The 15,958-nt window shown below is 39.6% G+C and overlaps 1 protein-coding gene across 1 annotated transcript; it reads left to right on the top strand.

Moving 5' to 3' along the window:
* Positions 1-78: 78 nt before the first annotated feature.
* Positions 79-14,866, top strand: deptor (DEP domain containing MTOR-interacting protein). Its single transcript, XM_088387589.1, has 10 exons — positions 79-437; positions 539-628; positions 3,617-3,795; positions 3,984-4,107; positions 6,023-6,201; positions 6,901-7,083; positions 7,329-7,466; positions 7,831-7,901; positions 8,175-8,279; positions 12,058-14,866. Exons 1-10 carry the CDS (start codon positions 424-426, stop codon positions 12,178-12,180), a joined length of 1,206 nt encoding a protein of 401 aa, XP_088243715.1. The 5' UTR covers positions 79-423; the 3' UTR covers positions 12,181-14,866.
* The last annotated feature ends 1,092 nt before the right edge of the window (positions 14,867-15,958 follow it).

Here is a 15,958-nt window from a genome sequence, read left to right as displayed (position 1 = left end):
AGTACAGTACATCCAATCAGCACTCGTTAAATTCTGGACCGCCCCCACGGTCAACTCCCAGTGACGTCATGTCGATCCTCCCCGTGCGGGGTGTGTGAGGAAAGCGTGTTAGCGTCCTGTGTGTTTACGCCTATGTGTGTCACTTTGGACAGCACCTAAGGCGAGCTGAAAACCCAACGATGCATGTACTATAGATATTTTTGCATTGAGGGGGGAATTGACTTGACATGACAGGCCAAGGACGAAAGGGGCTTTGCAGTGCTGCGTGCACGGAGCCATGAATGAGCGCGTGCACGTATTCGGAGGTTTTCGAGGAAAAGTCCGCAGCTCATCTCGCTTCCTTCACGCCGCTTGTGATCCCCTCACTGTCTCCTATTGTTACTTTTTTTTTTTTTTTTTTTAACGAAGTGATCATCGCTTAGCATGGTTTTTGAAAGGTGAGTGAGTGAATCATGCAAATGCTGCTTGATAAAATGATGATGATGATACAATCAGCTCATTGTTGAGCGAATTGCAACGTTGATGTCCGTGTTGGCAGAGAGATGGACGCGATCGCCAACAGCATGCAGAAGAAGGCTGCGGAGCTGGAGCGGCTGGCCGAGGTGCTCGTCACCGGGGAGCAGCTCAGGTATGTCGGGATTCTGTTCAAGCCAGTTATATCCATCATTAAAAAAATTTTTTAAAAAATCCAATGCAATTGCAATTATGCAACCCATTTTGGACTTGACACAGGCAACACCTCATTATTTTTTATTTCAATCATTTCCAGTTGTAGGAAGAAACAAAGTACTACTCTTTGATTTTTCTAGCGTTTGTAGTTTACTTGAGCATTTATTTGCATAACTTTTTACTTTTACTCCTTAGAAAACAGGACCTAAATGCAACTTACTGCACTTTTTTAAAAATATTTTTACATCTTAAGCTCAAAGGCTTGAGTATTTAAAGACATTTCAGAGTCTACACTAACTTGCTCAACTTCTATTTATTAATTATGTAAATGTTCTCACCAGCCCTCTATGCGTTTTGTATTTTGGACTCAACATGAACTCCCAGCCCTCCACTGGCCTGAATTCTAATGATTTTGTTTGCTTTACTAACACTACATGAAGTGAGCGTGAACCCACTAAACCTCATAATGTCATAGATATCAGGGACTTGCATTGCCTAGTTGTGTTGACACGCCCTTTGACCTAGTGTTGGGTGAGGCCCCTCATTACCCTCATTACCATTGTGTGGTGGTCTATGAATCCAGCAATAAATTGTGTAGCAAAGTGCAAAGCGTGGCAACAATGCCTGGAATTTCATCCCACCTCCCACCCTCTCCATTGAAATGAATTGTTCCCCCAATTTGGTTTATTTACTGTGACACGGCTAACATTCATTGCCACGCGAGAGTAATGGCTTGTGTCAGCACAAAGTTCCCAGTCACTAAGCACCAGTGTATGTCTTTGTATGCTGTGTGTGTCAGTGTCCGTACCCCCAGCTGGCCATGTGACTCGGTTTAGTGAGCAGTGGGTTGGCTTGTTGGTGATACAGAGTGCCCAAATTGTGATGCAAAAGAGTCCCGCTTTGTGCTACTTAATTCTTTTGCAACATGTTTCAGCCTACCCAAAGATGCTTATCAACTAGTTTGGGAGGGATTGACATGGCAGTGGAAGTTATGGAGATGTACAGTGTGGTTTCTGTAAGAGTTTGCAGTTTTGCACTCGTAGTTTATTGAGGATTTTTTATGTGCTGCCGCAAAAAAGGCTATTGCACTGATTATCCCGTGAAGGTAATGAAGTGCGGATAAAAGTTTCTGTGGTTAACATGTTTCCCTTTGTCAAGGGGTCCCAGGTCAGAATCTTGGCTCAGGCCTTCCTGTTATCTTCTTTTGCATTTTTACCTCCTATGTGGATTTTAAATATAGATTCCCTCGTGGAGTTTTCTCAAGGTATAAAAACTAGGGGATCAAGAACAAAGCCTTGGTGCATGCCAAGGGAGGAAAAGGGAGTTGGGCCTTGAGAAGGTCATTGCAGTGAAATAGTGTGAAGGTAACGGATGTGTGGATTGCAACAGATGTTCCTGAGACAGCAGCATAGTGGTGGCGCTGTTTTTTTTTTTTTTCTTTCAGGGTATTCCTGCTTCCTCCTACAGTCCAAAAACATGCATGTTTGAATTATGAAGACTCTGTCCATTGATTTCTATCTTTGTTTATGACCTGTGATTGCCAGGCAACCTGTACTGGGTGTAACATACTTTTCATGGCATACGGCTGAATTTTTTTGTCGTGTACCTAGGTGAACCCAGCTGCAATGCAAACTGGAAACTGTACTTTTGTCTCTTATCATAGTCAGCGTGGGAGTTTGAAAAAGTATGCAGTGTAATGATTGACGCACTCCTTTGTTGACCTCCACTCCCTGCTTTAGCCTTCTATCATCTAAACTGATAAAGAACTAGAATATGTAAAAGACAAGTTTAACTTCTTGTCTTTGTGTCTTGTAACAAAAACTAACCAGCTGACCAAAATAAAAATTGAAAAGAATCCACGTTTGATAACAAAATAAAATGCTTACAGAAAAGAAAACTATCTATTCAATCCAGGTAATCTATACCCGTATTCCCAGCAGTTTGATTTAATTGAATACCATAAGGTGGCAGCCGAATTTATAAACCCTTTTTTCTAAAAAAAAAATAAAAATAAAATTGACACTTTATAATGAAGTGCGCCTTTTCGTATGAATATCAAATTGAAGTTCAATCAAGTTTGACTCATCCGCTGTCCCGGTTTGCTTTCCTCAATGTGATGTAATGGCTTATTTAGAGAAATTTGCAAAAATAGATCATTTCATAAAATACACTACATTTTTCACCCAAAGGCCTATTATTAGCTATGGCTTCCATGTACATTAGCTGCAGGTCACCATCTGGCATTTGCGACTGCTCTTATGTAATGGAGCATCTTCAAAAGGCCCATTTGTTATTCAGCAACACAAGGAAGGTTTCCTTAGTATGTGCAAACACTCTGTGGTCATGTCGGGCATAGGAACACTCTGTCTCGAGAAACGCGGGCATAAGAAGTACTTTGTGTACTCTTGAAAACCACAATGTCTAAATGCGACTTATCTGAGCTCATCTTGGACGGAAATGAGCTCTGTAGTCTTGTGAGACCGCATTGACTGTACATGAGATTTCCCTCTGAATGTCCTGACCTCACTTCATCTCTGTTCGGATGATTTAACAGGGAATTAAATGGAAAAGGCAAGAAGATAATACCGCATTGGGCGGAAGTCTTTTGGTGCCGGATTGTTTGCTCATCTGGGCTCTTGGCAGACATGCGCTTGCGTTGCTGGCAGACTTGGACTGTGATCATGAATTATGCAAAATGTTAGCCAGATATACGGAAAGTTGGATACCTGGATGAGACTTTGACATACTTAAGTTTAGCAATTGTTTACCTAGACCAAGTGAAACCAGGACAAATTTATTTGACTGGTGGATGACTTGGTCTGGATGTGTCTGATTCTAGGCTACATTTAAAAAAGCTGCTAAGTCCGTCGTAGACACCTGCCGAATATTAAAAATAATCATAATTGGAAAAAATAACAATTCTACAAAAGCTAATATTATCTTCCAGGTTGCGGCTCCACGAAGCGAAGGTCATCAAGGATCGACGTCATCACTTGCGGACGTACCCAAACTGCTTCGTGGGCAAAGAGCTCGTTGATTGGCTGATTGAACACAAGGAGGCCTCCGAGCGAGAGACGGCCATCAAGATCATGCAGAAGCTTCTGGACCAGAGCATCATCCACCACGGTGAAGCTACAATGCTTTCAACCAGTTTTCGTGTAGCACATGAAGGGGTGAAGAGTGATTGATCATGGATGGATGGATGGATGGATGGATGGATGGATGGATGGATGGATGGATGGATGGATGGATGGATGGATGGATGGATGGATGGAGCTTTAAAACTTAACCTTGTGCTGCTTGTGCATTTGCAGTGTGCGACGAGCACCGGGAGTTCAAAGACATGAAGTTGTTCTACCGCTTCCGTAAGGACGACGGTACCTTTCCCTTAGATAACGAAGCCAAAGTCTTCATGAGGGGGCAGAGGATCTATGAGAAGTACGTAGACAAAACACATGCACAGCTTTTTGATTTCCTCCACACTGAAACAAATCAAACATTATTTCCATTGTGTTCAGCTCAATTAGTTTAAAAGCTTTTCACGCAGTGGTGGCACATGAGGTTATTGAATTTCAATTAAGCGTATCCAATCAGGGTGGAGAAAAAGAACAACATGAATGGAACTGTTTTGTTTTTTCTTCAGCTTTTTGCCCATGATGTTGTACTTGATCTCCATCTTAAGCCCCATAGTGCTCAGTCTCAGATGTCATGGACTCAGATCCAGATCAGAACTGGGTTATTATGAATATTCAGGTCACGGCTGGCGGCTGCTTGCGTTGTTCTACTTTGAATAATCCCAACCTGTACACTATGTTTACTCTTTGACGTGCACAACACGCTGTGTACCTTGTTGAGCTAACACCGACTGTTGACTTAACATATTTAAGCGGGCTGAATGACAACTGTGTACACAGTCACTTTTCACGGAACATTTCATCGACAATTTGTACACGCATGATGGGCAGAGAGCCTCTTCTAGCTAAAGTCCTAACCTGTCACCATATTAACAATTGACGTGTTGACTTTACATAAAGGTTCCTTAAATGTACCACAAGGAGAAAATAGAACAACTGCCGCATGAGCTAAACAGGCTCCTTTATTGAACCTCCCTGAGAGGAAAGTGCTCCTAATTTATTTTCCCAGAATTTATGCCCTGCTCATCTAATGCACGTATGTTTCATTAAGTTTAATTTCATCCATTAGGATTCTGAAAACAGTTCTTGACAAGCTTCTCAAAAGAGAACATTTGACACACAACAGAGGCATTGACATATGCAACGAGTCTTTATCAGTTCCACAAGCCAAGCCATAAGTAAACCACTCAAATGAATGCGACAAGAAAATGTGACAAAATTAACACGACACAGTAAAAAGAAAGACAACAGTGAAAGATCTCAATCATTTTTTGTTTTGGCAAACCTTTGCAGCTATTGTGATGTTGCAACGACAACAATTGTGCAACCTGAACTATCATGTCTCATACTTTGTTATGAACACATGATCTTAAATAATGTAAACATTGTTACTTTCCCTTACAAGCAGTTCCTAGTTCCCTGTGGTTTTGACTTTTAAGAATAAATGCAAGTTGTGATGCGGGAAAGCTGACAGATTTAGTGAGTGATAAATGCACATAAAACAGAAAAAAATTGTGTGTTTTAGGGTATGGCTTTGACATGTGCAGACATGTCCTGGTTGAAAGATGATTCAGCACGCTTTGTTGTTTCACTCAGTCGGTGACAGTTGTTGACTGACGTGTGTTTTTGTACACAGTAGGGTAAGAGTCAGCAAATCTGCCCTCCGCATGTCTGTACTTGTTTTTTTTTGTTTTTTGTTCGGAGTTTATGGATGTTTCGCTTACCTTACGCTACAAAAAAAGCAAAAATATAAATTTGAGTTTTGCAGTTTCACACTGGAACAAACGTCAATGTCAGTAATTAGAATATAGTCATTTATAGCTCTTGCACAAATGATATTATCATTTCCCAGCAGCTTAAAAGATTAGCGAGCTTCAAGGAATAATGTTTTTCATCCCCAGTGCGTCCGGTTATTCAGATTATAAAGTCGGGAATGTGTCTGAGCCGCTTGTTTGGAAGGTGTTCCACTTTGGCATTTTTATTTAAGAAAAAGTCATACTATGCCACTATTTTTTTTTTTATAATTACTGACTACTTGGATATGTAATTGTGATTACAGAATCCCACACATTCACAAATAAATGTAATAAACCAAAAACAAATATACTTTTCAACCTAATGAGAATAATTGTTCCCTCGAGTTCTCAATCTGATACATTTACTGTATGTCCGGATTTTTCCTTCATGGCCACTCACTAATGCTCATTGATGTTGTCTAGGTTGATGAACACAGAGAACAGCATCATACAGAGCAGGGAGGAAGAAGGCGGAAACTTCGAGCGGACGTTGGTAGCTTCCGAGTTCATTGATTGGCTCCTGCAGGAAGGGGAGATGGCGACCAGGGAGGAGGCAGAGCAACTGGGGCGGCGCCTACTTGAACATGGGATCATCCAGCATGGTGAGGAGGAAGTCTGGCTCCAATTTCCATTACTAATGAATGGTTTGAAACTTTATTGGAAGTGTACATCTTGTTAGGGGTTGGTTGCCCTGTGCAGCAACTCCACAAGATATCCTGAATGACTTTAAGTCAAGTTTCCACATGACGTTAAATTCGATTTGATGTGAATGTGGTGCATGATTCAATTAGACTGCACTGAGGAGCAGTCACATGGTTGTACTGTTTATATTTGACCTTCCACAACTTTTAGTCAATGGCTATGGGAAACATTGCCTCATAAACATTGCATTAGTGTGTGTGTAACCTGTTTTCAAAGAATTAAAGACGGGGTAGATCAGTATTTCGTATGATAACACACAAAGCTGCATGAGACAACTTGATCTCATAGTGCTCAGTTCCCTTGTCAGAAATGAAAATATTTGGGGAGGTTTTTCTGACCCACCTCTGGTTAAGCTACATGGATCTGTATTGAGACACATTTTAAGCAATTAATTAATCAATTGGGAGTTGAGCTTCATCCCAAAATCGCTATTGTTCAACTTGCCAAGACAACTTGCCGTTTCATAATGTGGAGTCTACGATCATTTTCCTTTTAGTCTCAAATCATCTGACTTGAATCAAAATCCATTGTGGCTGCTTCAGCAAGCTTTTGAACTCATAACCATTTTCCTAAAATTATGTTCTGCTTTGTTTAACCAGTCACAAACAAGCATCACTTTGTGGACGGGCCCCTCCTCTTCCAGTTCAGGATGAACTTTCGGCGGCGGCGACGGTTAATGGAGCTGCTCCACGAACGGAGTCGCGGCATCCCCGAGAGCCACGACAGCCCTTTCTGTCTTCGCAAGCAGAACTCGGATGGAGGGAATACCAGTTTTCTCTCAGGTAGTCTGCACTTCATCACACACAAAAACAAACAATAAAAAAAAAATAATCTCAAAGATTCTACAAAAAACATTCAATATCCGTTTTCAAAAAGAAAAATAATGAGAAAATTGGGGAGGTGTGTTGTCAGTCTTTTATTCTTAATTATACGGCTCAGCATCATTGTAGAAATCAGTTAATCAAATGTATTGTTATATGTTATTATTATGACTGGACCTCACTTTTTGTGTGCGTGGTGCCGACAGTGAGTCCCACTAAAGAGATAAAGATGGCAGTCGGGGTCCGTCGGAGCAGCATGAGCAGCAGCTGTGGCAGCAGTGGCTACTACAGCAGCAGTCCCACACTCAGCAGTAGCCCACCGGTCCTGTGCAACCCCAAGTCTGGTCAGCAGCCGCTATGCAATCTTTTATACGATTTCAAGTTAGATGCATCACAACTATGTTTTGGTACTGAAACATATTGATCCTATTTAGCAATGTGAATCATGTGATGAGATGAAAACCAGAAAAGTATGTGTGTGCGCGTGTGTGTATGTTGGAGGTGTCCTTGATGGTCTCTTGGTCGGCACAAAACCTCTTAGGTTCATGCACACAATACAAACAAGAGGAAGGAAGCTTCTTAAATACACAGAAAGAAATGCACACACTCTCTCTCACACACACACACATGCAAAATGCACAGTTCATGTGTGTTCACAATACATCCCACAATCTGGCATTAATAATCCAATTTTCTGTGGTTGGACAGTTCTGAAGAGACACGTGAGTCCAGAGGAGCTCCAGAGCCCAGGAGGACCTTTTCTAAAGAAGACATTCACCGTAGGAGAAACATTCATGCACATGCTCAAATGTGACTTTTACAGGATGCTGTTGTAACAATGTCACACATTCAGACATTGTTGTGAATACACAAAGTGATCACGAGTCCCACAAGGAAATAGACAAATACTGTACATACCACATGAGTTGTCTTTTCTGTACTTTATGCATAATAATCCCCAAAACATGTACTGTAGATGATAATACCTTGAGCATAAGTATTACTGTATGGGATGCTTCCACCATGACAACCTTTGATTTCGCCTTGCACAGATCGTAGGCGATGCTGTGGGTTGGGGCTTTGTCGTGCGAGGTAACAAACCCTGTCACATCCAGGCGGTGGACCCCGGGGGACCTGCAGCAGCTGCTGGCATGAAAGTAAGGACATTACACACCTCATGCACGAAAAGATGGAAGGCACCGTGGCCTTGTGGCAAAAATAAAAAACTGTGTGTAAAATTCAGAGCATAAAAATGTGATCAAATGATAGTGAATCAAGAATTAATAGTAGCAAGAAAGCGGGGTCATTCCTCCCATGCAGCCACCACAGCTGGTGCTGAGTTGTGCAAGCAGAGCGGCAGCAAGGAATGCTGGGAATGCATTGCACAGTGACTGCTCTGTCAAATGGTCAGGCAGCAGAAAACAACTAGCAGCAGGCTGGCTGGCTGCAGGCGACACAAGCAGACATGTCTTACTGTTACACATCATAACACAGTTTGAGGATTAAATGATGAGCTCCTGCTGGTTTGGTTAACATATGCAGTAAGTAGTAAAATGTATAAGTTCATAAAAATGTCAATCCTTTTTTGTACAAAAAAGAGGAATTGGGCATTTGGAATAACCACTTCTGCTTTGACGTTCATATTTAGTTGCAGTGGAAATGTGTGTCATGGTTCACGGGCGCTGATAAGGCATATATTGTTATCTTAATGGAAGAGTAACTAGCCTGAACTTGGACTGATAGTGTGGCATAAATGCAAACTATTTGACACTCAAATTAAACAGTTTGACAAGCACTTACAATTTTTCTTTATTATACCACGATAGGATGTCATAGATGTGGTCACATTTTTATTTGTAACACTTGGACATTATCACATACTCTCAAAAGTACTTGATATGTCATTAAGGGTCCAAAATGATCTCACCACATTCAATTTTGGCAAAGTTATAACTATTTATTTAATTTAAAGTGCATTCAATTATTTTTAATTCACGCTAACTTGAGAAAAAAATAAAAGTAGTGAGATAAATGGCCGAAATGTGTTATCACTTGGGCGGGAGGGAATGTTCTTCACCGTATCACTAATGATAATTTTCTGTTTGAGCAGTTAAGACAGTGCATGTTGTTTGTTTATGAGGAGTCGCCTTGCTATTCCCCGTGTTCCACCTCCCATGACTCATTTTATTGATGGATAATTAGTTAGCAGTAACGTCATCCTCAGAGAGAAGGCCACGTTGCAAGGTGTTGACACGGCGTCCACGTAAGAGGTCGAAGGGTGAAGTTACAAATGCAGACAGTCCACTGTGACCTCAGAAAACACATACCGCCGATTAGACTAATCACTGTCAACCAGACAGAAGTCGTGATACTATAGATACTAAAAAATACCACATCAGAGTCTGTTTCAGTTTTTATCAAGTCCCCAGCAGGCCATAATAAATTTCTGGAAAAAAAAAAAGTGATGCAACTGGCTGAAACCAGTCCAGGATGTACCCCACATCGTACCCGGAATCAGACGGGATAAAATTGGAGGGATGGCTATGATGCAACAAGTTGTTGTTATGTCTGAGTATTCATGGGTTATATATTTTAGGGACTTTTAAAAAAAAAAAAAAATCCTCCTCGGTACCATTTGTTTTTACAATCCACTGCCGTGCCAGATAAAATGTTTTTGTAGGCTGTATATGATCAACATGACATAAAATTGCGTGTGGAACTCGACATGAAAAGAAAAAAGCAGGGTAATATTTACATTTTTTTCTTATTCCAGCTACAAATACACTAATATATGCACAATTAAAGTTGCTAAATATACTTCAGAAGTGTTTTACATACTTTTCACATCAGACAAATGTCTTTTTTTTTCTTCAAGCTTTATGTGTGTGTGTGGTCCATTTATAAACTTCCTCTTCCTTCCTGTCGCCTCTGCTGGAAAAGGTGTGTTTATTGTTTGCTTGCCCTGTCTCAGAAGTTGTCTTTAGGTGTGAATGTTTGCTGGCTGCTAAATCACTGCAAACATCGGCAGGCCACCTATTCATTTGTTTGCATAGTTTATCTTCGGAGCTGAAGAGGTCTGACATAGTTCCGCAGAGGTTATGTTAATAATTGTCAACCCACCAAAGATTTGTACTTTAAAAATACTTCTTGGTTAACGATCTTGGTGATTATTTACAGTAAATGGCAGGTAATGAATACAACATTTTGCCAAACGAAATTAAATCCTTGTGGTTCTTCTTCATCACCTGACAAGGAAAGAATAAGCTCTTCCAGTTCTCACTCAGCATGTCCATTATTTGCTCTGCACATTTTCGTGGTCTTTTCTTTGGGAGACTTTTTTTTTTCTTTCACGCCCCCTCCCTGCCCACTGGCACCCGGCCAAGAGTAACAAGCCCGCAGCCCTGAGAGGAGGCCGGAATTAAGGAGGGGGGCTGTTAAGAGAAGTTTAAAAGGAAGCTTAAACAGACGGAATAAACAGAGATAAGATAAAAAGATATTCAGGTGTGCATGTGTGTGTGCGTCAATAAGAGTATTTTTGGCCCTTTATGACCTGAGGTGGTTTGCAGCACCATCATGGGATTACTATCTAACATGTTTTTGTTGGTGTTTTTCTTCTCACCCCCTTCTATCCTGAAACCTCAGGAAGCACATTAAATTTTATGAGCTGGTGATTTTGTAAAAGTCATTCAACACCATCCCGCAGAACGTCCGGTGATTTGTGGGCTCCTAAACCCGAACGTGCACAAAGTTTCAGAAACATTTTGAAACAAGTTCAATAGAAGTCTGCAAAAACCTAAAATGCAAAAGTGCCGTCATGTTGCGAGCGCCTCCTTACTTTAATTGGCTCCAGTTGGCTGTTGCGGTTTGGTCATGATCAGGAAGGCAGGGCGTGCCAGCTAGTATGCGGTTGTGTCGTTCCTGAGGTAATTTAGCTGTAGTCAGCATTTTACGAAAGGGAAAACTTTAAAATGAATTGTTTTCTAAAAACACACAACAGTACAGTGGAAAATCCCTGAGCGCAGTTTGTTACACTACTTTTGTTCATTTGTCCTATAAAAGAAGTCAATTTAATAATTCTGTTTCAGAATTAACCAGTGCCTGCATTTATAGTATAGTGTATAGACAAGATTTTAACATTGATTAGCAATTTTTAATGACAGACATGTGGTCATCATCACACTTTTCCTCTTTGCTCTTAGTGGTACATTTGTCGGCATCACAAAAAAACAAAGATAAAGTGAAACAAACAAAGTGATGTGTTTCCATAACATTTGGGTTGCAAACCAAATTGTACGACTGTCCAACTTTTTCTGGGAGCTCCCATTTTGGCTAGATCATCTTTATTGAGGCCAAAAGAAGAGTTTACCCAGCTGTCCATTCAGTCATCTGTGTACACTTTGTCTTCTCAACAATGCCAAATTCAGATCTCACATGCACACATTGATATGGGAAGAGGATAATGGGATTTAGCACACACCAACAACACACAGCAAAATTTACCGTTGGTTTTGAGATGCAAATTGTGAAATCTGAAATCTGTCTTTACTGTAGTGATTTGAGCAAAGAGTAAAGCTCGATGAAAATGAATTGCTGCAACATAATCCCCTTTTCCAACCTGTCACGCCAGATGGCTTTGCTCACTAAAAATATTTCTTGCTCAAATCCATCTGGAAAACAGCCAATGAAAAAGGTCAAGCACTTTTCCAAAAAAATCATGGGAAGAAAGTTCGTAATGTCACACCCAGCATGTCAAAAGGTCAACAAGCGCCATGACTCCAGTCAAATTCAATCAAGTGTGTTGTTGTTTTTTCTAAACTCCATTTTACATTTTGTAAATTAAATGTGAACTCATACGCAAACAAGACCGACAGTGGATAAAATGAAACGCGTCTTCTCGTAAAGTTAATGTTTATATTTGATCTCTCTCATCTTTAGGTTTGCCAGTTTGTGGTATCAGTGAACGGGTTGAACGTCCTCGCTCAGGACTACAGAACTGTGAGCAACTTGATTCTCACTGGGCCCAGGACAATCGTCATGGAAGTCATGGAGGAGATCTGACTGTGTTGGGCACAAATGTGCAGCAGCAACTCCTAAGGTTGAGTGAAAACCACCCGCACTAAGAAAGCGGATGAACGCTATGGTTCTGTTCTTCGTCTCTGCAACTCGAATCACACGCACAAAAAGTGAGAGATGGTGCAATCTTCTGTATTCAACTCCTCTACTTTAAAAAAAAAAAAAAAAAAACAGAGGAAGGACAATCCGTATCTCAGTGACAATTTGGAGATAAATGAGTGCCAACTTGCATCATCAACAGATGACTTACCACCTCCAGTGTCCTTTGCCCGAGCTAGTTTCCAATTCCGTAACGAACGCTTTGGAGAGACCGATGCTGCCCTCTCCTGGCACAAACACATTTTCACACACGCACATTTAAAATTCAGACACACTGGATACGATACGATTCGATGATACCTATATGAACATAGGTACAGTGTATGAAGTTGAATAAAAAAACAATTCTTAAGTCAAACGAGGGTTGATAACATTTATTCAGGCTGATGTAATCAGCACCATAACTATAAGCTCTGATAGAATTTTCTAGCATTAAAAGCATAAAATATCCCTTATAGATTTAAGAAATTGTTTTAAAATGCACATTTGTTAATCATGCGTTTGTTTTTTGATTACAATATGAAAATCACGGCTTTCTGGCCTCATCATAATATAGTTTGTAAAACATATTGTAAATGATAGCCAACTAGTGACAATCATAGCAAATCGTAGGTTGATTTGAAAAAACGAATATTCACAAAACAAGAATATAAGCATCCTCAAAAAATTTAAGTTAATTTCCTTATGTACAATTGCAATTTCAATGTTTAATGCTAAGCGCAAAAATATATGTGGCAGTATATTAATGGAGCTCATTGGGTGGGCTTTTAACAATGTCATGGACTATGCAACAGACCTGATCTACATTGGCTAGTCAGGGTAATTGCACAACTGAATGTATTGCAAACTTCTCTTTTTTTAACATGAAGCACTTAACGATAAGAGATGCATGCTTTTTGTTAGAATGTTGCTACATCATTACGCTCGCATTGCAGCATGATGGCTGTATGATGGCCCCACATTTAAAATTGACAAAAAAAACAAACAATTGAACCGTTGTATGTAGGGACTAATACCGGTACATATTGTATATCTTTATATGAACCAGATGTAACTAGGTGTAGCGTATTAAGAAATTCAATATGATCTTCCTTTTGGCATATGTATGTCATGTATAAATATAAGCTCCCATCGTGTTTACCTGTGCAGTTACGCACACATACTCCTCAATATTGGATATTAGCTATTATTCCATGACCTGGGAGAAAAGCTCTCGACTGCACTCACCATTCTAAGCATGCTGTTAAATCTCAAAATGTGGTGTCTTTAGAATTTCAGTGTACAACATGTAACGGCTGTCCAAGGGAAAACATGTCCACAGTTGATGAGTTTTCAATGGTGACAATTTACCGCAATGTGTTGTGAGACGACACGGGTGTTTTGAGGTGATGGCATGAGTATCTTTAATCACATGTGAGCAGAACATTCACCTCACAGTTGCTCTGCTGGGGCGTTTGAAATCTCAGTTAAGTGCAGTGAAATGATAATAATACGAAGTTTGACAATTTTGCAAGGATGTAGTATCAATGCATTCACTTTATCTTTACCTCTCTGATCGTGTCAAAAGATTACCTGTGTGATTGCAGAAATTTCAATACAGTCTTTGTATTGGCTCAGGTGTACCTAATGGTGTGTCCAATGTGTCAACATAGAGTATAGGTAGATATTTTTAATGTTATCTTTTGACACCTCTTGTTGACTCTCCCTAAAGAGTCGTCAAGTAAGCTAGTAGACCTGATTAGAGGCCACTAAAGATGTTTGTCGTAAAAGGTGACCTGCATTAATTGTCATTAATTTCATTAGTGCCTTTGCGACAAGCAAAGGCAATTGTAGACAAATCATCTTTAGGTGCAGTCAGTAATTGCGTCATTATTTCTCAACCAAAGATGACTGCTGATTTTCCGAATAGTTTTGTTTGTTTATTCTCTTGTAAATTTGTGTCATGTAAACATGCAGATAATACACCTTCTTTTAACAGGCTACAATTTTTTGCAGCTTTTTTACATTACCTTTGCCATAAAAACACATTGAGTGAATGAATAGTGGTTTACATCAGTTTATATTTCATCTATATGGTTGTATTCTATCATTTCTATTTTTCCCAGACTAAAAACTCACCTTCACTTTTAAAGTGGTGTCTGTAAAATCTAAATAGTTTTGTTTCTCACACAGACTGATATTTTTCAGAATAAAAATGCACAGGATTAGAATTCATTAATGAATGATGGGATGATTTGCCTTAATGATTTGTTTTGCTTCTCATGTTACTGTTTTGTGTACATAAGTTTCATCTGGTCATGCTGCGGTGGCTGTCATGCTTCATTTTAAGGGACAATCAGTGTTTTACACACTCTTGAACTGATGGGCGAATGTATTGCTTCTGTCGACACATTCATATTTCAGCTATAAAAGGGACTATGATATTTTCAGCAGTTACTTTGGATTATTTTTGCTCTCAAAGTGGGTCAATTCTGCTTTTAAACTCAATAATGAGCTTGTTGTTTTAATGATAAACGCACAGATATTTTCCTGAGTAAGATGTTAAGTGGTAAATAAAAGCATTCTGTGTTAACTGGGAGAGTTCTCTTTTCAATACATGTAGAGATTTTATATGTCTAATTTTGCTTCTTATATCACATCTTATTGCACAAGTAACGTGTGATACAATTGTAAGAAAGATATGAATTATTGCATTTTATTGAAACCAGTTCATTATTTTAAGACATTCAAATCTGGCTGACTTTATAATAGAAATGTCAGATTATTTTATTACTAAATGGAAAATATATTTATAGGTATAATGTGTCCATTCTTAAACATTAGAAGCACTTTTTTATTAATTTATAGATCCAAAAATAAATCGCGCATGGAATATTCAAGTAAGTACTGAAGATGACATTTTGAATTTGAGATTAACCATTGACTGGCTCCCTTGCAATATAGTATTTAATTGCTTTGATATATTCTAACCACCATGAGTTCATATAGTTTCTTATCATGTATTTTATATGAACATAATGAACTCTGCTTCATTATAAGATGAGGCATTTACCCAAATAAAATGCAAAAATCTGAAATTGAAAGTGTAGCTCATTGCTACCAGCAGATGACAGTGTTGTTTAGATAATTATGAGATACTCTGTTCTGTATTTTGTTTGTCACGTCTGAGAGAAGTGTCAAGATGATAAATGTTCTGTAGTCTAGAGGGTGGTTCACGTGCCTGATTTCCATGAAAACAGTGATGGTGTAAATGATCATCAATATGCCCTGTGATTAATTGGTGACCAGTCAAGGGTGTACCCCGCAAAGTCAGCTGGGATAGGCTCCACCTCACACGTGCTCTTAAAAAAATAAGCTCTATACCGTAATAGACATGTAAACCTCAAACAGACTCAAGGAGTTATCGACCGGGCTCCGTTGAACTGTGATTAGGGTTGGGATTGTCCACTGCTTCCTTTGACTAACAAGTACCAGCAAGCACAAATGCCACCTGCTCTCACCTCTTTGACTATTGTGTGAATTTAACATAGCTAGAATTTGGTCATTTCATCTACTACTGCAGGCATTTGAGACTTTAAATTGAGACACGTATTTGGAGTGCTTGTGTTTCCACGCCCTTAATGACACCCAAGTTGATGGATGATCCTGCATTGCACCATTGAAA

Source organism: Syngnathus floridae, chromosome 10 (genome assembly GCF_059516105.1).
Source record: "Syngnathus floridae isolate MCC-2025c chromosome 10, RoL_Sflo_1.0, whole genome shotgun sequence".
Lineage (NCBI taxonomy): Eukaryota > Metazoa > Chordata > Actinopteri > Syngnathiformes > Syngnathidae > Syngnathus > Syngnathus floridae.
This window is presented reverse-complemented; position numbering and strand designations above follow the sequence as displayed.

Coding starts and splice junctions, on each gene's coding strand:
- deptor (XM_088387589.1), top strand. Junction 4,108..6,022: donor GGGCAGAGGATCTATGAGAA/GTACGTAGACAA, acceptor GATGTTGTCTAG/GTTGATGAACACAGAGAACA. Junction 7,902..8,174: donor TTCTAAAGAAGACATTCACC/GTAGGAGAAACA, acceptor CGCCTTGCACAG/ATCGTAGGCGATGCTGTGGG.